At 33.3% G+C, this 25,002-nt stretch overlaps 4 protein-coding genes and 1 pseudogene across 4 annotated transcripts; 1 reads left to right on the forward strand and 4 right to left on the reverse strand.

The window, feature by feature from the left end:
- Positions 1 to 1,361: 1,361 nt before the first annotated feature.
- LOC112421746 (serine/threonine-protein kinase RUNKEL-like) lies at positions 1,362 to 8,228 on the reverse strand (annotated as a pseudogene).
- Positions 8,229 to 12,772: 4,544 nt separating this feature from the next.
- LOC120580579 (cytochrome c oxidase subunit 6b-3) lies at positions 12,773 to 14,630 on the reverse strand. Its single transcript, XM_039834505.1, has 4 exons — positions 14,282 to 14,630; positions 13,256 to 13,350; positions 13,083 to 13,164; positions 12,773 to 12,891 (listed from the first exon to the last, which is right to left on the reverse strand). Exons 1-4 carry the CDS (start codon positions 14,450 to 14,452, stop codon positions 12,838 to 12,840), a joined length of 402 nt encoding a protein of 133 aa, XP_039690439.1. The 5' UTR covers positions 14,453 to 14,630; the 3' UTR covers positions 12,773 to 12,837.
- A 5-nt stretch (positions 14,631 to 14,635) lies between these two features.
- On the reverse strand, positions 14,636 to 17,876 carry LOC112421940 (uncharacterized). Its single transcript, XM_024784150.1, has 2 exons — positions 16,978 to 17,876; positions 14,636 to 14,720 (listed from the first exon to the last, which is right to left on the reverse strand). Exons 1-2 carry the CDS (start codon positions 17,874 to 17,876, stop codon positions 14,636 to 14,638), a joined length of 984 nt encoding a protein of 327 aa, XP_024639918.1.
- Positions 17,877 to 18,609: 733 nt separating this feature from the next.
- LOC112421941 (glutathione S-transferase T2-like) lies at positions 18,610 to 19,308 on the reverse strand. The gene has a single exon (XM_024784151.2). The coding sequence runs from the start codon at positions 19,306 to 19,308 to the stop codon at positions 18,610 to 18,612; it is 699 nt and encodes a 232-aa protein (XP_024639919.2).
- Positions 19,309 to 20,259: 951 nt separating this feature from the next.
- On the forward strand, positions 20,260 to 24,723 carry LOC11438461 (ras-related protein RABH1b). Its single transcript, XM_003611378.4, has 6 exons — positions 20,260 to 20,534; positions 21,234 to 21,304; positions 21,529 to 21,617; positions 22,682 to 22,793; positions 23,659 to 23,749; positions 24,133 to 24,723. Exons 1-6 carry the CDS (start codon positions 20,418 to 20,420, stop codon positions 24,274 to 24,276), a joined length of 624 nt encoding a protein of 207 aa, XP_003611426.2. The 5' UTR covers positions 20,260 to 20,417; the 3' UTR covers positions 24,277 to 24,723.
- Positions 24,724 to 25,002: the final 279 nt, after the last annotated feature.

Below are 25,002 nucleotides of genomic sequence, written 5' to 3' on the forward strand. Positions count from 1 at the left end.
TTACTGCTTTTTTACGTTTTTATTCTTGTTCCTTTTTTTACGTTTTATTCTTGTTCATCTGTTACTGATATTTCTTTCCTTTTTTCCCGGTATGTTTTGGCAGTATTGGAGTCCAGTTTTGGTTCTATTATCAATTTGAATATTGTCATTTTGAATTTGGTTATGTGGTTGTCAATCTGGAGTGGACACCGTAGTTTTGAACACTAGTGTTTTGAATTTGATCATATTGTTGTCAATTTGAACACCGTTATTTTGAACACTGTCATTTTGAATTTGGTTATATTGCTGTCAATTTGAGAAATTTGGTTATATTATGTGGAAAAAAAATTGTGTTTCACAGTAAAAAAAAATAAAAAATTGACAAAGTGGTTTCAAAGAAAAGAAGAACAACCCATAAGTGGTAAATATTGGAGAGAAGGAAAAAAAATTGTAGTTATAAGATTTGGAGAAGAAAAAAAAAACGTGAAAAAAAGGAACAAGAATAATAACAAACGTAAATAAGCAATAATAGATGAGAGAAGGAAAATAAAAAATCAATTTTAAGATTTGATCATTAATAAGATTCGGCGAAACCTACAATAGTGGGTGTATTGATCACTACTTATCCTGTTCAATCTTGCACAGGTTAAAAAAACCCTTTAAAATCTAAATGCTTAAATGTATTTTTTATCTCTCCAAATTCTTGGATTTTGATCTCCCAACTTTCTCAAATTTTTCTCTCGGAAAATATATGCTTAAATGCTTAAATATATATATATATATATTTTTTTTTTTCTCAAAAAATTACTGAAAGGAATCCGAGCTACGTAATTTTTATTTGGGTTAATAGTGCTTTACCTCCTGTAATATAGGTCATTTCCGGTTTATCCCCCTGTAAAATATTTCTTTTGACTTTCATCCTTGTAATTTGAAGATTTTTTGATTTTGGACCTTCTTGGAAAATTTCACCCCCTGTAATTTGAGAAAATTTAGGTTTAAACCCCTTGTAATTTGAGCAAATTTCGGTTTACCCCCCTGTTAATTTGAGCAAATTTCGGTTTACCCCCTATCATATCTTCGATTTTGTACAGCCAAAATTCATGAAGATCCAAAACCAAAAATCTTCAAATTACAGGGACGAAATCCCAACAAAATTTTTTACAGAGGGTAAAACCGAAAATCACATATATTACGGGGGTAAAACACTGTTAACCTTTTTTATTTCAGTCACGTTAATTTTCTCTTACACACGGATAGTGAAAAAAACATGGATATCAACCCAAAAATAGAACGAGGAGGAGGGGCATTCGTTAATTTATATAACAATATTTTCCAAGATACAGAGTACACAAACTTTACATAGAAGTACAGTGAAGCCTGAGTGAAATTCACCAAAATACTTAACCTTTATCGGGTATTTACTAATACCTTAGAAGTGGAGAAGTTGCAAATTCCACCAACTAGAATAGGACAATCATATTGTCAAAAAAGAAATGGACAACCATAACACGATACTACCAACTATTCAGATTCAAATGCAGCGAGGTAACCGCTGCAATTCCAAGGCTGCCAACCGAGCAGTGTTGGCTAAAGCATGCACACTTGACTTATTGAGTTCAGAAACTATCACTTCAATTCTTGAAATCTCTGATATAGATATTGATAATATCATTGCATGCAATAAGTACTGCTTGCAAGCATAACCTAAAGCATGAAGCATTCTCTGCACGACTGCATCGTTAAGTGAGGGGTGTCTTTACTCCAAGATTCTAGGATCACAGTGACCTTGGGGAAATTGGTTAGTAGACCAGTGGTAGCTTCTCTAGGAGCAGCCTTAAGCAGTAAAACCACACACTGAGAAGCTATATCAGCAACACTGGTCTCTCTAGATGCACTCAACTCTAGGAAGACACCAACATTGCTTCCAAAGTCTGCTATATCTCTTATGCATTGCTGGGGATCAATAACGCCACTCACCTCAGGAGGACAGTCCCCTAAGGGAGCTGGTTCTGTTGTGTAGCTGAAGCCTTTTGTACAGCTGACAGAACGTGCTAGAAAGTCCCTGCACAGCCCAAGAGTTGGCTCCAGCAACTCTTCCATACCCTTTGCACATACAAACTCAAGAAAGTTGCCAATCCTCCTAACAACTTTCAATTGGGAGAGTAACTTGGACTCCATTTCAGGAGCAGAATCCAGAGAGAGACAAAGCTTAACATTATTCACATTTGCATTTGACAGATCACCAAGAAAGAACTCAAAACATTGTGAAATTGTCTTCAGGTGTAGAATGTCCGGAATTGAAATAAAACTGAACTCTAGTAGCATGACAAGAAGCTTATGTGCAAATATAGGAATAGGATCTTCATCTTCGATCAAGGTTGGGTAGAAAGGAAGAAAATGTGTATTTGATACGAATTTCAGATCGTTCAATCTTTGCTCTTCCTCAACTGGTTCACTCAAGAGAATAATCATTACATCGAAAAAGATTTTAAGGCACAAAAATCTGGCATCACCGTCCTTGTTACCCTTGTAGAGAACTGTCAAACTAGGGAGAATTTCACGTAAGAAAATGTCAGGATTGACAAGGATTACAGAAGATTTCTCCGTGAGAGACTCTAAACTTCGAAGAAGGGTTATCTGGAAGTCATCTCTTCCCTGAAAGTCAATCAATAAACAAAGACATATTTTGAGATCGACACATTATATTCTAAAATAGACATCTCATCTCATTAGTAAATGATCTAGCAACTACATCTTAGCAGAGTTAATATTAATGAAATTGGAGGCCTAACTCATCCTTCCCTGAAAGGAAATCAATAAACAAAGACATATGTTGAGATCAGCACATTATATTCTAAAATAGACATCTCATCTCATTAGTAAATGATCTAGCAACTACATCTTAGCACAGTTAATATTAATGAAATTGGAGGCCTACCTCATCCTTAAAAACCGGTTCATAAGGTGAGGATTGTCTCCTCTATGTAAACTCTTATCAAAAGTCTTATCTATCCGATGTGAGACATGAGTTTTTCCCAATAAATATTTAACAAAAATTTGCAGCTCCACTCTGACAGAACTCATGATGTAAGGAAAACATATGATTAAAGGAAACAAGATGTAACAGCTGAGTCACAAACCTGGAATGGTGCCTCCACAAGTTTAATCAGATTCGCCAGCTGACGTAGTACTGGAAGTGTCGCCACTTTGTGCTTGAAAGCTGAACTTTCAAGAAGATGAAGGACAACAGGAAACAAATGAATGTTGGATTTTGGAGCAGATCTGCTGGTAAGGGAAGAGATTTGTCCATGGCGCCTTCCTCCCATCATTTGTTGAATATCTCCGGTTATTATATCCAGTAAACTTGGAATAGTAGATGCCACAATATGCAGAAATGCATCTAAACACTGCCGCACAAAGGGCATCCTTATCTTTTCCCAGCCTGTCGACCACTGAAAGTAACTTATGGCTACAAAAGAACTGTGGAAGCCACCTCCTACCGTGCTTGCAGAGGAGAGCCACAAAGACAAGTGCCTTTCCTTTTAAAACTTCACTGCCCTGCTCAACAAGAGCGAGAAGACTCGGGATCAGATTCTTATCCTCTGCAAATTGTATAAGGTATCTTCCAACATTTGTGATCATATGACTTCCAAGCATTGTCGTGTTAAGCAGATTTAAGCTGATTTGCTGCACTCGTGGACTGCCTTTGACAAGAGCAGAAGCTAAGTCCTTGAAAGAGAGCTTTTCTATAACAGACTGAATACTAGGAGGATTAAAACGAACTAAGCGCACCAAACATGAACCTGCAGTAAGCCTCATGCTTTCCAATTTTCTTGCCGCTCTATAGATGTAGCAGAGATTACTAATAACATCTTGACTGGTCAAACGTCCCACCCAGGCCCCTCCTTGCATACAATTGAGTTATATCATCTTCACCTTTCCTCAATATCGATGACACCAAGGAAATCAATGAATTAGGAACCTGCAGCCAGGTGGACATAAGTTAACCCCATAAAAACATGAACTTTGAAAGCTGGCAAACAAAGTTAAGATAGGACACAAATTTGACTGAAGATATATTTACCATGCTGTGAGCAACATGACTAAATTGTGAATTTTTATATATATACTAGTACTAGAGAACTCAAGCTTCAAGTTACATAATAAGCAGATGGAAAACAAACGATATATGCAACAAGCTTAGAAGCTAACCTGCCAGCCATGCACAGTCCTATTGTCCTTTGATGGAGATTAAAGTGGAGTATTGTCCCTAGAGTCTGCACTTTAGGTGGATATACAAAATTTTTACGAGGACGGAAATCAAACTGAAAATTTTACAGGGACGAAAATGACTTATATTACAAGGATGAAAAACACTATTAACCATTTAGTTAATAATGACCTCAAACTATTAAGTACTTTATCGGAGGATGAAGAAAGAAACGAGTAACTATTAGTTACCAACAACTATACAATGACCGTATCTCTCTTTAACAACTAACATGTCTCACGGTTAAAATAAAAAAGAAAGCAGTTGGTAACTTATTTAAGTACACAACAGTTGACTTATTTGAAAACTCTTTTTAGTTTACTATCATTGAAGTCGTTGAGTCTTTAACAAATATTTTTAGGCTAAAATATGTTTTTAGTCCCTACAAATATAGCGAGTTTGGGTTTTGGTCCCTGGTAATTTTTTTTTTTGAAATTCATCCATGCAAAATTTTTTGTTTTTTAAAATTGTCTTTGGCCCCACTTTAATGATGATTTAGCGTAGTTTTGCTTACATGGCATTCGCTGACCGTGCATAAACTGCACACGTGGCAATTATAAATTATAGGGTTAAATATGTTTTTAGTCCCTATAAATATGTCAACTTTTCATTTTAGTCCCTCTAAAATTTTCGTTCAACTTTTAGTCCCTATAAAATTTTCAATCTTCACTTTTGGTCCCTCTTTTAAAAATTCACTTCAAAATATTCCCGTAAAAATTCAAAATATTATAAGAATCACTTCAAAAAAAATTTAGAAATTTTTAACATGAATTTAATATGAATTTTTATATTTTTTACGGTTAAAAATTCATATTTAATTTTTGTTTTGTTAAAAAATTCTAATTTTTTTTAAGAATATTTTACACATTTCTGTACAATTTTATTAAAAAATACAAAAATTAAATTAAAAATAGGAACCAAAAGTAGTAGTTGAAAATTTTATAGGGACTGAAACTTGAAGGAAAATTTTAGAAGGACTAAAACGAAAAGTTGGTATATTTATAGGGTCTAAAAACATATTTAACCCTAAATTATATTAACATTTATAAAATAAATAGGTAACAGAGAAAATAATTTTTTAATTAACAACATCTTATAAAAAAAAAAAAAAAAAATTAACAACGTAAATACAAAACAGGATAAAATTTTCTTCTTCATGCTATGTTCTTCAACATAACTACGATTCTTCTTCTGGGTTTTTTTAGATTTAGAAAAGACACTAATCCTCTCTCCAGAACCTCAATGATGAGATGTGGAAAGAAACATATAAAAAAAAAATATTTTATTCACGGTTTTTAATTGCAAGTCATGCAGTGATAACTTTTGTGCGAAATTAGTTGAAATGCTTAAAACATGTTGGTCGTAAAAATCAGCTCTTGAATATGCAGAACTCTTTGGTTAGCTCACGTTTTTATCACTATATTTCAGTTACAAAATTGGACTAAAGCTTGTTGGTGGAACTTCATCATAAAATGTCATCATTTGGACATTAATAATCCATTTGACATTAAAAAGGATTTTTAATTGAAAGGTTGACGTTGCTGAATAATCCAATTCATGCTCTTAATGCATTGCTCTACAGTTTCTCATAGCATTCATTTGTTGATTAACGTGTAGAGGGTCTTTTGGAAGCATATCAGATATCTCATGAATAATTTGGTCAATGATTTGTCATTAAAATATCATTATTTACAAGGCAAATGGAAATCATACGGTTATGAATAGAATTGGAACAATCAGGTCACATTTTACCACTAGTAGCATATGGACATTCTAGTTGATGGTTATGAATCATGGCAGCAGACTCTCTCTCCCCATTGGACCGTTATTAAAGAAAAGAAAGGACCAAGTCACATTTTGGCAAGTTGTTCACACCTTTTGGACTCTGAATGTTACGTAGTAGTTTCTTATTAGGTTTAATACATGCTTTGGTCCCTTAACATATTTTCGGATTTCATTTTGATCCCCTAACTATAAAGTGTCTCAATTTGGTCCCTTATGTCTTCTGTCGTTACCTCTTTTGGTCATCTCTGTTAGTTTGTTTTCAAAAATAGTTAACCTTTGTCCACATGTCATTTAAGATTGAAATCAAGGGTTAGATTTAAAAAGTACATAAGTATACAATGGACTCACAACATATAATCATTTCTATTTTCTTGATTTTCCTAAAAATATAAATTTAAAATCACCATCAATCTACATCTTTTTATATATTTTTAAAATAATTTTTATCCAGAATTTTAAAAATTAAAATATTTTTCAGAATTTTGTAGAAAAAAAAAAAAATCTGACCTTTTTTTTTTTTTAAATTTCGTAATAAAATTATTTTTTTTCAAATATTGAAAAAGATTTTATAAAATTCAAGAATAACTTTTTTTTCATATTTTATAAAAATCTGAATTTTTTTATATATTTTTCAAAATTAAAATATTTTCCAGAATTTTGTAGAAAAAATTAAAAATAACCTTTTTTTCCGAAAAAAAATGACCTTTTTAAATTCAGAATTCTGGATTTTTTAAATTAAAATATTTTCCAGAATTTTGCAGAAAAAATTTTAAAAAACATTTTTTTTTGGAAATTTCGTAAAAAATTAAATTTTTAAATCTTAGAAAAGATTTTATAAAAATTCTGGAATATTTTTTTCTTCTAATTTTAAAATCTGAATTTTTTATATATTTTTCCAGATTTTTAAAAATTAAAATATTTTGTAGGAAAAAATAAAAAAAAAACCTTTTTTTTTCGAAAAAAAAAACTGACCTTTTTTAAAAATTTCGTAAATTTTTTTAATTTTGAAAAAAAAATCTTGAATAATTAAAATATGAATTTTTTATATATTTTTTGCTTAAAAAAATCAGGTGTTAATCATACACTGTAGGCTACAATAAACCTACATGATCCAACGGTTTCTATTTGAAAAATAAATCAAACAGTTAAAATGTAACGGAGATGACCAAAATAGGTAAAGGCAGAAGACATAAGGGACCAAATTGAGACACTTTATAGTTAGGGGACCAAAATGAAATCCGAAAATAAGTTAAGGGACCAAAGCATGTATTAAGCCTTTCTTATTATTAGGAAAATAATGTTTACTCTAATATGCCATTTATTTGCTTTATTTGAATTATTAAGTGTCATTTTAATTTATTAGAGTCCATTAGGTTACTTTGTGAGAACTCTATAAATTGTAACTTTCTCTATGAAATAAAAAAAGTTGAATTTTATAGAATTTTATACTTATGTGTATTGAGAGCTTTGTCTCTTGTGGTTCTGGATTGAACCATTCTTGATCTTATCAAAAAATCATATTTCTTGTGGCGATCCTCGCATCCATAGACTTATCACTTTTTTGGATTAGAAAGTGTGGCGTCCCTGTCTATCCATTCATTTCTTCATTTTTTAGTCTTTTCACCATTTCCACCAACAATATTCATAATTTGCTTCCGACGGCTCAGTGGTACTCATCATTCAAACACCTCTCTATAACATTTCAATCAAATCCAAACACCTTTTTCCAGCGATGTGGGTAGCTTTCTGACCTCTCTCGTTTCGTTCCAGATCCGACGGTGCAGGTGAAATGGGTTTTAGATAAGTCTCTGCCGTCCTCGCTCTTATTCACGGCAAAATGGGTTTCAGATTTGTCTCCAAAAGATCGTCATTTTTCAATCACGATTAACACTCATGAGTTGTTTTTCGTTTGGGTTGGATTGAAAGGGGAGAGGGGAAATATTGAAATCCCAGCCTTCACCTCTATAGCTTGAAATCCCAGCCTTCTGACATACCTCAACCCTTCGTACACTCCCCATAGCTCTGCCATGTAAGCGCTACACTTCCCAATTCTCTTCGCGAAACCTCCCAACCATTCTCCATCACTTCCCCGGATAATACCACCACAACCAGCTATGCCATTATCCTTGCAGGACCCATCAGAATTTAACTTAACCCAACCATTTGGAGGTGGTTTCCAGCCAACGAAGACCATTTCCCGATGCGGACTAATAACAACTCTACTAACTTTATCATTTTTATATGGGGAGAGAATTGATTTTGGTTCGGCAGAATTGATTTTGATTAAAAGTGAGTTGAGTGTGAATTGATTATATTTGGATAAATATCAAGTCAAAAGTGATTCTTATAAAATCACGTTGTTTGGATAATTTTGATAAAAATTGATTTTGAATGCATAATTACCAAAATGGGTATTAATAATTTATTGAAGATTAGATTTCATTTCTATTTTATATATATAGTTATTCAAATTTTGTTGCATTATTAATTTAAATAAAAATCATATTCCATAAAAATATTTTGTATAAATATGTATAATTTTTTAGTTAGATATATTATATTAATTTGTTTACCCATATTAATTACCAAATTATGTCAAATGTTTTATTTAAACTTCAAAGGATTAATCAAAGTATTTATAAAAATAAGAAAGTAATGGGCGTTTGAAGCCCAATTTCAATTTCTTCTCTAACCTAGAGAAATAGAGAGAGCTCTGAAGGTTGCAGAGTTGAAGCAGCGCCGTCGGGAGAAAAGATTTACAACTCTGTAGGAAGGTGCAAAAGAAATCATGGGTAATTAGGGAAAACGAAACTGTCACCACAAAATTAATTCCAAAATTGCGTTTATTCGTCGCAAAAGCTCATAATTGTCGCTTCTCATAAACGTGGGTTTGGGACTGTATTCACGTTTGATGGAATCACTTATGAAGTTACCCAAACAGCAAAAAGTATGATGAAACCACGTTTGAAAAAGCAAACGCGCGTTTGAGGCTGCCAAACGTGGTACCAAACAAGCACAAAGAATGGCAAGCTATAGCCCAATAATTCTTCCAATCCTCGTCACTCATGTTAAAATTAATCCAATGCTTTAAATCTCCCATAAAGAAATTACCTCTAGCACTCCAATGCACTACATTTAACCAAAGATACATAGCTAGAGGACAATCTCGCATAACATGCAATGTATCCTCTACAACATTACAATTTACAACAATAACCACACATTGAACTTCCCAAACCCATTCTACTTTTATTGTAATTGGTGTCGTAGTGCAAAATCCAAATGAGATGGCGCACCCTTTCCGGTACCTTTAAATTCCAAATTTCCTTCCAATTAGTTCTATCATAGCAGCAATTGAAAATTGTCCCGCATCTGCTACTATAATATTGCAAGAATCAGCTCCTTCCTCATCTTCAGGTGGCAATATAATAGCAATTTTGTCCAAAATGTCTTCAGGTACCCAATGATTCAACAAAGCCCAATTCTATGCTCCATTACTATCTAATAAATCTGAAACTTTAGCATCACGTAAGGCACTTGGAATGGTAATATTCAAGTCTGCTACTCTTAGACCAGGTTCAATCCATGCACATTACGCCTATATTTCCCTCACATCACCTCTGTCTAAAGATCATTAGTACCGATCTGAAGTTTCCAACCCAACTTTAGAATACAAGCAAGCCTTGTTCATTATATCGAGCCGACGAAGACCTAAACCACCCAACTCTTTAAGCTTAACGACTTTGTCCCACCCAACTGCATGATATTTTCTCTCATTATTCATCTCCCCCCAAATGAATTTGCGTTGTATCCTTTGAAGAATTTCATCAACACAAGATTCGGGAATGATTGAAGTCATCATTGGATATATATGGGAATAGCTTCTAAAACATTTTTTTGCCAAAGTCACTCTCCCAGCAAAAGACAAATGGTCAGCTTTCCAAGACACAAGCTTATAACTAACTTGTTCTATGACATAACGATAATCTTCTTTCTTAGGAGCTTTACCTGTCAATGGCACACCCGACAAATGAATTAATCTCTCCCTAGTGGGGCGGTTAACATTCTTGGAAAAAAATATGCTGGTCTTCTCATTACTCACTCACTTGTTGACCAGACATTCTACAAAAATTCCCAAGAATTTTAGTAACACAATTAATTTGCATCTCTGTAGCTTCACCAAACAGTAACAAATCATCGGCAAACATCAAATGAGACACCAAAGGCCCATTTCGTCCTGCACGAAGAGCTTTCCAATCGCCAGCTTCCACCGCATAAGAAATGAGATGAGACAACTTATCCAAACACAACACAAATAAATAAGGGTAATAATGGTTTAGATGAGTAGTAATTGAATGGTTTAAATAATTAGAATTGAATGATATCTATATTCTCTTTTTTGGTACAAAAATGATACTATCTACTATTTATACCACTCATGATATGAGTGGTATGGATGTGAATGCTCTAATATATTTTTACTCTTTTGTTCACCTTACATTCTCTTTATATTCGGTATTTTAGTCAAAGTTGTACTAAATGTACGGCTTGCAATTAATTTCCACCGTAGAGAATCTTTAATCCAACTTAAACATATTGAATACGGAGATGAGTATTGCAAATTTGAACTTAATCCCACTCAAAGTTCTAGGATTTAATATGATGTACATGATTGTGTGTTAATATTTGATTTTCTTTGTCTAAGTGATGGATATTTCACTTAACCGTGTATTTGCCTAGGTGATAGAATTTAATTTTAGTTTTATCATCATGAAATAACATGTGCATTTCTTAGGCAGGTTAAAATCAGATATTTTTTATGGTGCCTCAGTGGCGGATTAATTATATTAGAATTATTTAGTTTTTAGAAGCATGCATATCATTGCATAATATCTTAAAAATAAATTTAAATAGGCATAAACTCTTAATTCAAAATTTTGGACATTACAAGGTTCAAATTTCATTCAATCCCTTTTATATATGTTATTGATGAGATTATCAAGATCATGAGACTCAATTTATTACATGAGTAGAATATTGTTTGGATAAATGGACAGCACTTGCCTTATACTCACGTTTATTACATGAGTAGAATATTATTTGGATAACTAGACAACACTTGCCTTGTATTCAAACATGTACTTCTTCTATATACAAGATTTACAATCAATGTTTCTATTATTAATGAAACTTAATAACAATTATTTGATTTCATAATATATTGTGATAATATTTCACACCTTAATCTTATGGTCACATACAATACATGTGACATGAGTAGTGGAAGACTCCACATGATCCTCAACTCTTCACTTTCCACTTATCCACTACTTCCGTAGTTATCGGATAGCAATGGCTACCCAATAGGTAGGGTACAACAGTGCCCGTCCCCATACCTGCATTTATAAAAAAATATCCGTACCCGTGTCCGTATCCTCGTGGGCAACAACTGTAGTCCCCTTCCCCATACCTATGGGTATCTAAGTGCTCATACTCGCATCCATTATCCGCACTTTAACTATGAAAAGACAAAAAAAACATCACAAATGAAATAAAACTACGATCCCAAATTTTTAAAATTAACTCATAAAAAAATACGAATCGTAGTATTTAGTCAAATAGAAAACATCCAAAATATCCCTAAAATATTATACACCTGCATGATGGAGTTATTATTGTATCAAACAGTTGTTTGATTTAAGTTTAGCTTTAGACTTAAATAGCTAAATAAATTAATTATTTATACACCAAAAATAGATAAATAATTTATGATATTATATAAATTTGTATATGCGGGGTTGCGGATCTGAGCAGTATAATACTTTTACCCGTGCCCATATCCATTTAATTTTGTGGGTATTACCCGTACCCATGCCCATACCCATAAAAGCATGGTTTTATCCTACCCATTGTGGGTACCCATTGGACATGGGTCCAATTGCTTTCCCTTTTAAATAAGGAGATCCAGACCATCATAACTCATTTACTTCTTCCTTTAAACATCATCTAAATTTACGAGAGAACCACATAACTCTGATTTTGTAACCACTTAGGGATACATAGAACCAAACTTACAACATTCTTAAAGCATCATGATTTATATGATCTCGAAGGTAGTTTATTTGAAGAATTAAAAATTATTCGAGAGGTTTTAAGTTTTAAAAGTTGAATCAACATCAATTAAAAACAATGTTCCATTTTTCTAATTACATACGCGACTCTTTTTTGGTGGTGGCTGATATTTGAACTCCAGACCTTTGCTTATATTATGCATTGTCCATACCAACTGAACTAAGCTCACGAGAACTGCATACGCGACTCTAGAATAATATTAACTACAACTACTAAATGAAGTTTTTCGAATTGAAATTGTTAAAAATTGAAGACATTGAACTGTTTTCCTAAAATTGATGTAGTTACAACTATAAAATGAAGTTTTTCAAAATTAAAAATTGTTAAAAACTTATTTACGATCTACTACATCACAAAATAGTCATACTTTAATTTCTTTTGAAAATACTTTTAAAGAACATTAATTATGAAAAAATCATTAACGAATTTATAACAAAAAATACAAAGAGAAATATATTCAAATAATTATAAGGCCATAATTTTATTTCTTCATCCAGGACTCTCAAAGTCTCTAGAGTCTAGATCAACAACCCCGAGCAAAGAGGTTTGATGAAACACTATATTACGCAGTATTGCTTGAAACAAAGATGAAAAACATAAAACATATTCAAGATGAAACATATGCAAGTCTTTTCAATAAGTTGTCAATATACAATGTCTTTTTTTTTAACCTATATTTTTTCAGGAAACCTCCCCTCTTCTCTCTCTTGATCCCATTCTGAAATCTGCAAAAAACAATAAAATTTAAAATAAGTAAAACGAGGATTCATCATTTGAATAATTTTAAAAGAAAGATAGAATGAAATCAATGAATCATTATTCTTTTGCTGTAGTGCAATGAAAAATTGCTTAATTGATGCAATTTCATTAGAATTTTTTGTGTGATAAACATAAACCAATCATATATCTTACTCACCCATTTAGTTGGACACATGGACCTTAAATGTGTGCCAATTTTCTCACATTCGTTTGCCTTTTCACCCTTTTGTTGAATACACCTGATCTCATACACACACAAATGGGTCTTGTGAGTTAGATGCTTCTGAATATTTATCAATACAATGAGAGAAGGATCATGACTCACTTTACCTTTGATATTCCACATATTTTACATAACAATGTCGTGTTTGATAATTATTGGATGGTGATTCCGAACCGTTTTCAGCTGTCCGTGCATTTTCCCCCTGCTTATGGGTTATGAAAGTAAGGCTTATGAACAAAACAAATTCTTTTTGTACATATAATTCTACTAAAAAGTTTTAGATATTATGTTTCAAACCAAAATAAAAAATTTGTTTTTAATTTTACGTTAAAGCATTATTTTGTTACGTGGTCAAAAACCCTTAAGATATTATGTTTCAAACCAAAATAAAAAATTTGCTTTTAATTGTACGTTAGAGCATTATTTTGTTACGTGGTCAAAAACCTTTCTATATAATAATACTAATATCTTAGAGAATTCCCTTAAAAAAATCCCAATATCATAGAGAATTAGGGCAATTATTAAAATACTTTAGTTTCGTTTTATCATTATACTATGTATATATATTTTTTAGGAAATGTAGAGATAATTAACATGAAAATAATATGTCCGATGGTTTATTTATTTTTTTTAAAAATGTTACTCTAAATTTATGTAAAACTAGCCATGTTGGTCACCCATATACACGATGGAGCCCCTTTCTAAAAACAAAGGAAATTTGAAACATAAAAAATAATAATACCAATAATAGTAATAATAATAATAATAATTAAACTCATACAAACTACCAAACCATGGTCCCTAACTCACTTGGTTTTATAGTTTGTTTGTTTATGCGATACAACAAACTTAAACCACGTTTTGGCTAAAGCTCCAAATTGGAGCTTCTACTTTTTCACGTTTTTTATGCATTGGGAAGTGTGAATAGTGCATTGGAAAGTTGTTTCTAGCTTCCAAAAGCCTTCTCAAACACACACTTAGACAGTTTTAGTAAGACAAGAACAATTATCGTGAGGTGCGAAGTCTAAGAGGTAAATTTTTAGTTACTAAGTTATCTGAAAATATGTAAATTTCTAATCACTACACCATTTGAAAACAAAAGAAGATAAAATAAGAGTATATATACGACCTACCTTGTTGTTGTTGTTCTTGATGTCATGAGTATTATTGGTTGATGAAGGAGGAGGAGGTGGAGAAACGGTGCCAAATTCATGGGGAGGTCTTGGAGCTTGTTCACCTCTTGCCACTTTGCTCAAATCCCTCGCCCTCATCTTGTCATGAGGATCCACTTGTGCCCCCGACATGTTAATTTCTTTTCTATATTTTGTATGTTTCAACTTTCAGTGTTAGCTCTTTAATTTGTACTATTTCTCGATCTAGTAGTACTTGGAGTTGAAACTAGAACACATGCATGCTTGTTTTAAATAGGTGATGGGGATGCACATACTTGAAAGAGTTGAAAGTTGAAACTAGTTTTAATTTATCTTTCATGTACGACGTGCTATAGTTATACCAGTGCCAGGTTGCAGATGCATGACACCTAGCTTTTTGGTTGCTCCTGGTGTCGAAACCCTAACAAACCAACAACAAAAAATTCAACAAATTTACCAATGAAGAGCAAGTATTATTGATCATAACCGACCTTTGATTATTTTTAGTGTTGATCACTAATTCTTAAAGGAATGAGGATATCATAATCCAAAATACCTTAAATGATTATAAAATTAGTGGAAGCTATTATAACTTCAATTGCTACACAAGTGTCATTTTAGAAAAAAAGTTTGTTTTAAAGTGAATGTAATATTTCAATTTTCAGTACAATATAATATTAATTATGTATTTTTTGATTTATTTTTTAGTAAAAGAGTGCAGTGGTTAAAATCCGCTCTTAAGGTGAATAAATAGAAAATTTGGTGTTAGAACGTCGATCATTACATATATAATGTGATGTCTTTATTAATTGAGTTATGGATATATGGTCATAAGAATTATACCTTTAAATTACTAATTAATAAAATGTGCACGACATTATATTACTTTGCATTTATAATAGTAAGGAACACAAATTATTAAATGCAGGTTTGTTTGGGTTTGTAGACAAAGTCATTAATATAATTTAAAACTCACAAACACAATTGTGAGATATCTTTTTTGAACTTAGTGGTGGTGTACAACTTCAAATTTATGAATTTTTACTTCTCACTTGTTAGTGAGTGAGATTCGTTGTTAAATTGAGACATTTTATTTTTGTTATCATGATACCGATACGAATTTTCAATATAGTGATTAATCTTCGTAAGAAAACATGTGGAATACATAAGATAAGTTTTTCTCTCTTTACGAGATATTATTCATAGTTAGGAACCAACCACATGCTTAAAGACTCAAATCTCTTACTCCATTCGTCCCAGATGAAGTGAGCTGTTTGCTCATTTCACACATATTAAGAAAAATGTATAAATGAAAAAAAGAGAAAAACAGTTTTAAGTGTTCTTGTCAAGTATTGGTGCATCACCATTATCATAAATGCAAAATGGAAGATATTGAGGGTACGTTTGCTTTTAAAAAATAGATTTTGTGATAGAAAAATCTAGAGATTTTAAAAAAACCCAAAGCTATTTGTGTTTGTCAACGACCCAAAAAAAGTGATTTCTTTTAAAAACTGATTTTTAACTAGTTCATGTCTTACCTCTTTGTTTTTGAAAAAAATGGATTTTAAGAAAAGTTAATCCTAATAGCTTTTCATATTAGAGTAAAATAGATTTTTTTGATAAAATAATTTTTTTGAAAATCCTAAACAAACACTTAAAAATGACAAAAGTGATTTTATTTTACACAAAAAATAGATTTTTTTTTCCTAAAAAAACTTAAACAGACGTACCCTGAATTGAGAGTGACAAAAAACAGTATTAATTAGAGTTATAAATAAAAAAAAGTACTTCATCCGTCCCAAAATATAAGCAAATATTTGTCGACAGAAGTTAATGTATGCGGTTCAAAATCTGTACTAGGTACCTCTACTTACGTTTATCAATTTTTGCTTAGATCATCCCCAATGGTTTTCACCATCAACACCACTTTTTCAATTCCCAACACTCCACATCATTTTCTCTCTCTTATTCAACACTCATTCAACTTTTACCCTCTCCAATGGTTTTTCATTCAACACTCTACCCCACCACTTTTTATTTTTTATTCTTATTTAATTTTTGTTTTTATAATTACATAAAATTATCGATTATAATTAAATTAAAATAATACAATTAACTATTTATTTTTTAGTATTTTTGGAAGAAAAAAATTTGTAAAATAATTTATTTTTATTTTCTTAATTTCAAATTCAAGTACAACAAACTAAGCACGCGGCACACAAATAACTTAAAATGCAATACAACAAACTAAGCATAAAACACACAAGTAATTTATTTAGTACGATACAAATCATCTTCAATTACGATACATTCCAAACTTTGTCCATATGTGTTTCACTAGATCTGCTTGCAATTCGTGATGAACATCTGGATCACGCAACTCGGATCTACCACGCACATGATTTGCAAAAGCTGGTAACACCTCGGTCGAGTATGGTTGCGATGTACTTGATCCACTTCCCCCAGGTTGCTCAAAATCAGTCCAACGTTGAGCATATGTATCTCGTTCATCCTCAACAATCATATTATGTAATATGATGCATGACCTCATGATGATACCCAAATCGCCTATGTCCCACAAGCGAGCTGGTTCACGGATGATTTTAAATCGAGCTTGAAGCACTCCAAAAGCACGTTCGATGTCTTTCCGACATCCCTCTTGATGTTTTGCAAATAACTTATCGGGTTCACTTTGAGGAAATCTAATTGATTTGACGAAAGTTGGATACGAAGGGTAGATACCATCAGCTAGATAGTATGTCATATTATAGGGACGTTGATTCACAAAGTAATTCACCCTCGGAGCCTTTCCATGTTCCACATCATCAAACACTGGTGACCGGTCTAGAACGTTTATATCGTTCAACGTTCCCGGACATCCAAAAAAGGCATGCCAGATCCATAGATCATGAGATGCAACTGCTTCTAGAATAACTGTGGTGGTTCCCTTATCCCCCCTGGTAAATTGACCTTCCCATGCTTTAGGACAATTTTTCCACTCCCAGTGCATGCAGTCAATACTGCCGATCATCCCTGGGAACCCCCGCATTTCACTAACATGCAATATTCTTTGCAGGTCATCTTGGGTTGGTGCTCTCAAATACACTTCCTCATAGAGTCGTATGATTCCTTTGCAGAATCTAAGTAAGCATTCCAATGTTGTACTACTTCCTATTTTGATGTATTCATCGACCGCATCTGCTGCCACACCATATGCTAACATTCGCATTGCTGTGGTACATTTTGCTAACGGTGATATACCTTCTTTATTGGCTGCATCAATTCGTTGGGTGAAGTAGTTATCACTACTTGAAAGATCTCCAACGATTCGAAGGAAAACATGTTTTTGCATCCGATACCGACGACGAAACATTGCATCGTCGTATGTAGGTGCATCGGCAAAGTAGTCATCAATTAGTCTTTGGTTTGCAGCTGCATGATCTCTATTGAAATATTTTCTACTACGAGATCCACTACCTTCCTCTATTTGTTTTCGACGCTGAATAAATCGGTTGACCATATACGTGTCTTCAACATCACGTTTTTGGAAGTAGGCTTCTAAATCAAAAGGATCCATTGATAGGTTTTTTGGAAGAAGATATGAATGAGATTTGTGAAATTGAAAGTAGATATGAATGAGATTTGTGAAATTGGAAGTAGATTTTAATGAGACTTGTGAAATTGAAAGTAGATATGAGTCCCTATATATAAGTACATTGTGTGGTGGACACTGACGGATTTGAAATAAGTTATAGTAGGTGAAATAATGGGCACACAGTGGACATAATTATTAAAGCAAATAAGTCACGGGGACTAGACAACACTCTGATAATTATTAAAGCAAACAGCGAGGACTAGACAACACTCTGATAATTATTAAAGCAAACACTACGGACTAGACAACACTGACAAATATTAAAGCAAACATTGGGGACTAGACAAAACTCTGATAATTATTAAAGCAAACAGTGAGGACTAGACAACACTCTGATAATTATTAAAGCAAACACTACGGACTAGACAACACTGACAAATATTAAAGCAAACAGTCGGGACTAGACAACACTGATAATGTTGACTGAATACAAACAAATATTTGATTAAAATTAATTTTCAAACAGCTCACGCTCCAACTTCTCCAACAGCTCCTTCTTCCGGTCATCGAGATGCTCTTCGTCCCTTAACTTTAGATACATTTTCATTTTTTTAGCTTGAGTCTTTTCTTGCAGCAACTTGTTTTTATGTTGTTTCACCAAATTTAACTCTTTCAATTGTTCAATCTCTTGCTCTTTTAATTCTTTGAATTGAACTCATTCCTTTTCCACCTTCTCCAATGTCTCGCCCTTGCTTTTCATTTTACCTTTTTTTTTAGCTGCCTCCCTACCCATTGGACGAGCACTAGATCCTACAGAGTCCTCGTGAGATCTCTTAGATCCACTACTCCCTGACCCAACATTTCCTCCCATCTGACTACCATAACGTGGTTGATCACGGAGAGCGTGCCATTCTTCATTCAAAGTAAATTGAATATTCTTCCCACCTGCAAATAATTCCTGCGCTTTTGTCAAAACATCATCTTCCGACCAACCGCTTCCTTGCATACGCTTAGCGCTTTCATAAGCACCAATCCATTTATTTATTATTTTGCTCATATAATTAAAACGGTTTCGGCAGACAACTAGATCGCGGGGAGAATCGAATGAACAATACTCAGCAATTTTACCCCAATATGTTTCTCCTCTCTGGTTTCTCCCGACAACACTGCTTGTTCCATATTTAATCCATGCACTAATTAGAACCAAATTTTGTTGAGTGTTCCATGCTGGTTCCTTACTTCTCTTGCTCTTAGGAGTTGAATCTTCTGGAGTGACTTCATCAGCAACTGCCATGCCACCAGGAGTTATTTGTGTTGAAAATTCAGGATATTGGGTTGCATCAACACTAGGAAAATTTTCATTTCCCATTGGCATATAACCATTAAACGGGGGTGTTTGAGATGGATATCTCATCATAGATCCATAATATGGATGAAAGTTTGGAACAGAGGATGACTGGTTGAAATTTGGTGAAAAACCAAAATTAGGTACGTTTTGATGTATGTTTTGAGGACGTTGGTTATAAAATTGATTTGGATTTGGATAATTGTTGGGATTTTCGTAGTTATATGGGTAATTAGAAAATTTTTGGGTGTTGAAATGGTTATTATTGGGATCCATTTCACAAAAAATAAGATTAAAACTTCACTTAGTTTGCTAATAGAAAGATAATAATAAGATGAAGATAGTGAAAAACTTGGTTTTTTTTTCTGTGTCCAAATCAAATGATCCAAGTCTCTATTTATAGAGGAAAAAAAATCATGAATTTTGGTAATTTTTTTTTTTTAAAATTAATTTACAACGAAATAATTGAGGTCAAATTATTAAAATGATAAGAATCCGGACAGCCAATTAAAACGCGCCACGTGTCATTATCTATCCAAAAAGTCATTCTCTCTCCGCACGTCTGACGCGTCACGCGCCTTGTCTGCGCGTGTAACGCACGCGCCCGTTTTGGGCCAATTCCGCATCGCCATGTGTCCGGCCTGGCAGGGTTCAATTGTGTTGAATCGGTTCACCTTCTCTCTCTTCTCTTCCACCATTCAACACACTTTAAACACACCATTGGAGGGGAAATTGGTGTTGAATGTCTCATTAAATTGGCCATTGGAGATGGTCTTATATTCTGGGACGGATAGAGTAATTAATTTGTATTAAAAAATAAAATGCATATAATTTTTTTTTTTAAAAAAAGACTCACTTGTTATAGGATGGAGGGAGTACCATTTAGTTGTCGGTTATTATTTAAAATTGAGAAAATGTTTTTTTGTTTTTTAGAAAAGAAAAGAATATAATAATATTAGTTCTCGAAATCAAATCTTGGAAGTGTCGATGGAGCTAGTTGGAAGTTAAATATAACGTGTAAATTGAAATGGCTATAACTCTGTCTCTCCTCTCCGTATTGTGCCCGTCAATCACCCCAACGAGATCAACCCCGATTCGATCCAGGGAGGAGGAGGAGGAGGAGGGTTTATCTCGCCATCATCTTTCCCTAATTGAAACAATATTAATTGGATTTGAAAATGGCGCCAGTATCAGCATTAGCAAAGTACAAACTGGTATTTTTGGGTGACCAATCTGTTGGTAAAACCAGCATCATCACTCGCTTCATGTACGATAAATTTGATAACACCTATCAGGTACCCTTCTCAGATTCAATCAAAAATTCACTTTCAATTCTTCAATATTCATTCATTGCTCTTCGATTTGATTTTTTCATTCATTCAACTCTGCAAGCTATTAATTCATTATATTGACTCTACTCTGACCAAAAATGATTAACCGCTCATCCTCTGTTTTATATCTTTCATTTCATTCTCTTATAATTTGATCCATATAAGATTTGAAATCGCGGTCGTGTTATGATCCTCAATAATAGCACAATTTTACTGTCAAATACGCCTGATGCGATTTGCACTGACATCACGGTTGAAGATTGCATGCTAAAATCGATTTCGTTGAGTTGTTGTTTTGTACGGAGATTGCATGCTTGTAATAATCCAGTTGAATAAGCTCAGATTCACATGACTTTTTACTATCCTGTTTCCATAACCAACTTAATTAAGTGCTTATAGTTATCATATAAATGCTTATGTATAAGTTATGTATAAGCTGTTTTTTAACCTATCATAGTGAGCTTATGGAGATAAACTAAAAATAGGCTACAAACATGTTATAAGCTGTTTTCATAAGATATTCTAAACAAGCTTACAGATGCTTATATCTTAGATAATATCTTAGATAAGCTCAAATAATTTAAGTGTTACAGATATGCAGGCTCTGTGGCTTTATGCACTTCCATTTCCTTAACTTATTATCATCTTTTCCTTTTCATACAGGCAACAATTGGTATTGATTTTCTATCAAAAACCATGTATCTTGAAGATCGAACCGTTCGACTACAGTTGTGGTAAGAATTATGATACTGGATCAACATCTCATACTATAAAAATGATAGGGAAATAAATATTCCTCAGTTTCCTGTACTGAAGTTAATAAGTGTTTAACTAATGAATATTTAGTTTCTGCGTCAGTACTTATATTTTTAGTGCTGAAGTTTATTTTATTTATTTATTTTACTTTTTTTTTGGATTCTGGTTTTGAACTGTTCATCCTTTCATTTTGTTCTGACAGGGATACGGCTGGACAGGAAAGATTTAGAAGTCTTATTCCAAGCTACATCCGGGACTCATCCGTAGCCGTTATTGTATATGATGTTGCAAGTAAGTTGTTTGGGATTTGTTTTCTTTTCTCCTACTATTGTATTGTACTTACACACAATCTTTTTGGTTGGACACAGCTTTTGCTTCTTGTTAGCTTCTTATTGGTTTTTACATTTTGATAGTAAACCTGTGAACTTAACATTATTTCAAATTCTGTGAGCTGTTGCAGTAGGATGCCATTATACCTTAAAGTGTGTTTGGATGGAGAGGAGGGAAGGACTTATTTTTCCATTTTAAATTAAGGAAGCTACACAATGTTTCTAAAACGAAATTGAGTGATATTGAACTATTATGTAATCATCTATCATGCTATTCCTTAATTTTTTTTTTTGAAAATCTCAAATATACATCAATATGCAGACTTAGTTAGCTCTGCAAAACCCATCTCCTAAACATATCCTAAGGAAAGTAGCATAATGATAAAGTGCATTAGCTCTAGGCATGGCAATGGGGCGGGGTGGGGACGGGTTTTACCTTCCCCGTCTCCATACTCGATTCTCATATCGAATAATTTTTTTTAATAAAAAATAGAAGTTTTTTTGCATCCTCAAGAGCAACGTTGTAAAACATTATCCAACAATATGCTCACTTTAACATTTGATAGACGGAATGATTTAGTTGATCCTTTAAATATCAATGGTAGTTTTTATTAACATGACAATTATCAAACAAAATAACATGACATATCAACATAAAGTAATTTTTTACATTTGGGACGGGTATGGGTATGGGTTTGGGGTGGGAACCTATATACCCGTTACCCGTCCCATACCCGTGTTTTGAAATCGGGGAAAACCCATACCCATATCCAAACCCAATCAAAACGGGGAAAACCCGTCAAATTGGGTTTGGTTCGGGCGGGTAACCGTGGATATGAGTTTTGTTGCCATGCCTAATTAGCTCTTTAACTCTGTTTATAACCAACCTTCTACTCTACAACAAACCATGACACCGAACCTCCATTCACGATCGCTCTCTCTATGTGAATGAATGATACATTGTCCTAATGTCTGTTAAGATCTCTGTGAATAACATTTTCTGATAAACCTGATCTTGTTGTACAGGCCGACAGACTTTCTTAAATACAACAAAGTGGATTGAAGAGGTGCGAACAGAGAGAGGCAGTGATGTCATTATTGTTCTTGTTGGGAACAAAACTGATCTCGTTGAAAAGAGGTAATTGGCAATGAATGAAAATGACGGTTTAAGGTAGAATTAAAATTAGGAACTATTGGTAAAGATAATTCCAAATAGGAACCATTAACCATACCATGCATAATAACCTAATTAACCACTTGTTTGGCTAGTTTTTCTTAAACCACAACTATTTTTGCTGAAAATTATTATCTTGTGATCGGAATCTCTCAGGAAATTTTCAAACTGATTGCACTTGCTGATTTTCCTTGCTTCTTTCCATGGCACTCTTTTCTCCTGTATATTATCCTATTACCCTTGACATCTGACATATGAATAAGTACTTGCCACTGCACACATATAATTTGTTCAAAATAATTAAAGTATTGGGTTTGGAGTTGGAAAACTACTTTGAATTGACAATTCTTATTTCCTTTTCTACCAAGGCAAGATCCTCTAGCATGGGATATAGGCATGCTTACTACTTGACTGCCAAAATGCATACTTTCTCCATCTTTGCACATGTACTTCATTTAGCCGGGTCCTGTTTCTGTTCTTGGTTACAACTTAAACTAGATATGGCTACTTGGTCTATCTTGGAGACCATACTAAGAAATTAGAATGTTGCTTAATAGTTAAAGTCTAAAATGATGCATTGCATGCAGGTTAATCCTAATCCTGAATCCTGTCATAGAAGATAGTCTTGGTCATCGGTGAAAAGCCTTAATCTAGTTTCATTTCATGTTTGAAAGAGTTCTCAGTTTTGTTCTGTGCTAATTTGACCCTAAAGATGTTTTACATGCATAGTAACTGCTGGCTGTATATTTATGGAGATGCATGCTATTGTTACTAACCATCTGAAACTAACTGTTCAGTTTTCCTACATTTTCTTTGTGCGGGTCTGCAGACAAGTCTCCATAGAGGACGGGGAAGCAAAAGCACGTGAGCTCAATGTCATGTTTATTGAAACTAGCGCTAAAGCTGGATTTAATATTAAGGTAACTTGGGCACACTTTTTCCCCTCTTTCCATACATCTGCAGTAATCGCTCTGTTTCCCTTTTCTCCCTCTATCCACATGTATTCAGTAAATTCTGTTTCCACCAGAATGAAGTGAACTATACAAAATTATGAGATTGGATTCTGTTTCTACTTATTTGGACCTCTTATTATCGACTGTCTACTTGTTATAGTTTTAGTGATTTTCACTCCATCATTGTTCTTCAATCTAGCTACCTTTAAAATTCATTTTGCTTGCATTTGTCAATTTAGTCTCAATCCATGACCATTCTTCTGCATCATATTTTTTTTTTACTTTTCTATCAGGGAGATAACTAATGTCAATCTTATTTAGTTCTAATACTTTTTTGGACATCTTTACAGGCCCTTTTTCGGAAAATTGCTGCTGCATTACCTGGAATGGAAACACTATCTTCTGCAAAACAAGAAGACTTGGTTGATGTAAACTTAAAGTCTTCATCTGGGAATGCTCAATCTCAAACTCAATCAAGTGGATGTTCTTGTTGAACACACTTTATCTTGTACTTGTGTTGCCGTGTAGCATTATGTGTTGTGCTTTTTTGCTCTATGTAGGTTTCTCTATAGTTTTCTACAACATTAAATGAAAAATTCAAAGATTACTTTAGCTGTGCGAGGGAGGGGTTGATAGAAGTTGTTTGTAGTAAAATTCTATTAGTTGGTTATGGTTATGCCGCGATAATGTACTATTGTATTAAAATTGTCAAACTTGACATTGGATTATGTTCATTGCACTCTGAGAAGATATGGTTGATGTGAACCTAAAATCTTCTAGCTGCCATGAGTCTCAACCTCAGTCTGGTGGATGTTCTTGCTGAATGTGCCTTATCTTAGTGCTCTTTGATCTTTATGCTTCATTTTATTTGTTTTGAACTGTACGTGACTGAACTATGTAAAGGTTCTATAGTGTTTTAGATTTTTACAACATTATTTTTACAAGCTTTGAATGCAAGAATGAGAGGACTGTTGCACCAATATAAAATGTCTCCGCCATCTGTTAAATGAGTCAAACCAATGATATTATCTCTTGATACTATCGATTACATCATTCAGATTGACCAACTTCCCGTTGAATATGATATTGTTTCTCTCCAACCAAATACACCACCAAGTTGATAGCCAAAAGCGATGAGATACCTTGTGATTCTTGTTTCCTTATACAATTGAGTTAAATGACATAAAATTCTCCATCTCCTCATACCCCTCTCGACGGAT

Source organism: Medicago truncatula, chromosome 5 (genome assembly GCF_003473485.1).
Source record: "Medicago truncatula cultivar Jemalong A17 chromosome 5, MtrunA17r5.0-ANR, whole genome shotgun sequence".
NCBI classification, from domain to species: domain Eukaryota; kingdom Viridiplantae; phylum Streptophyta; class Magnoliopsida; order Fabales; family Fabaceae; genus Medicago; species Medicago truncatula.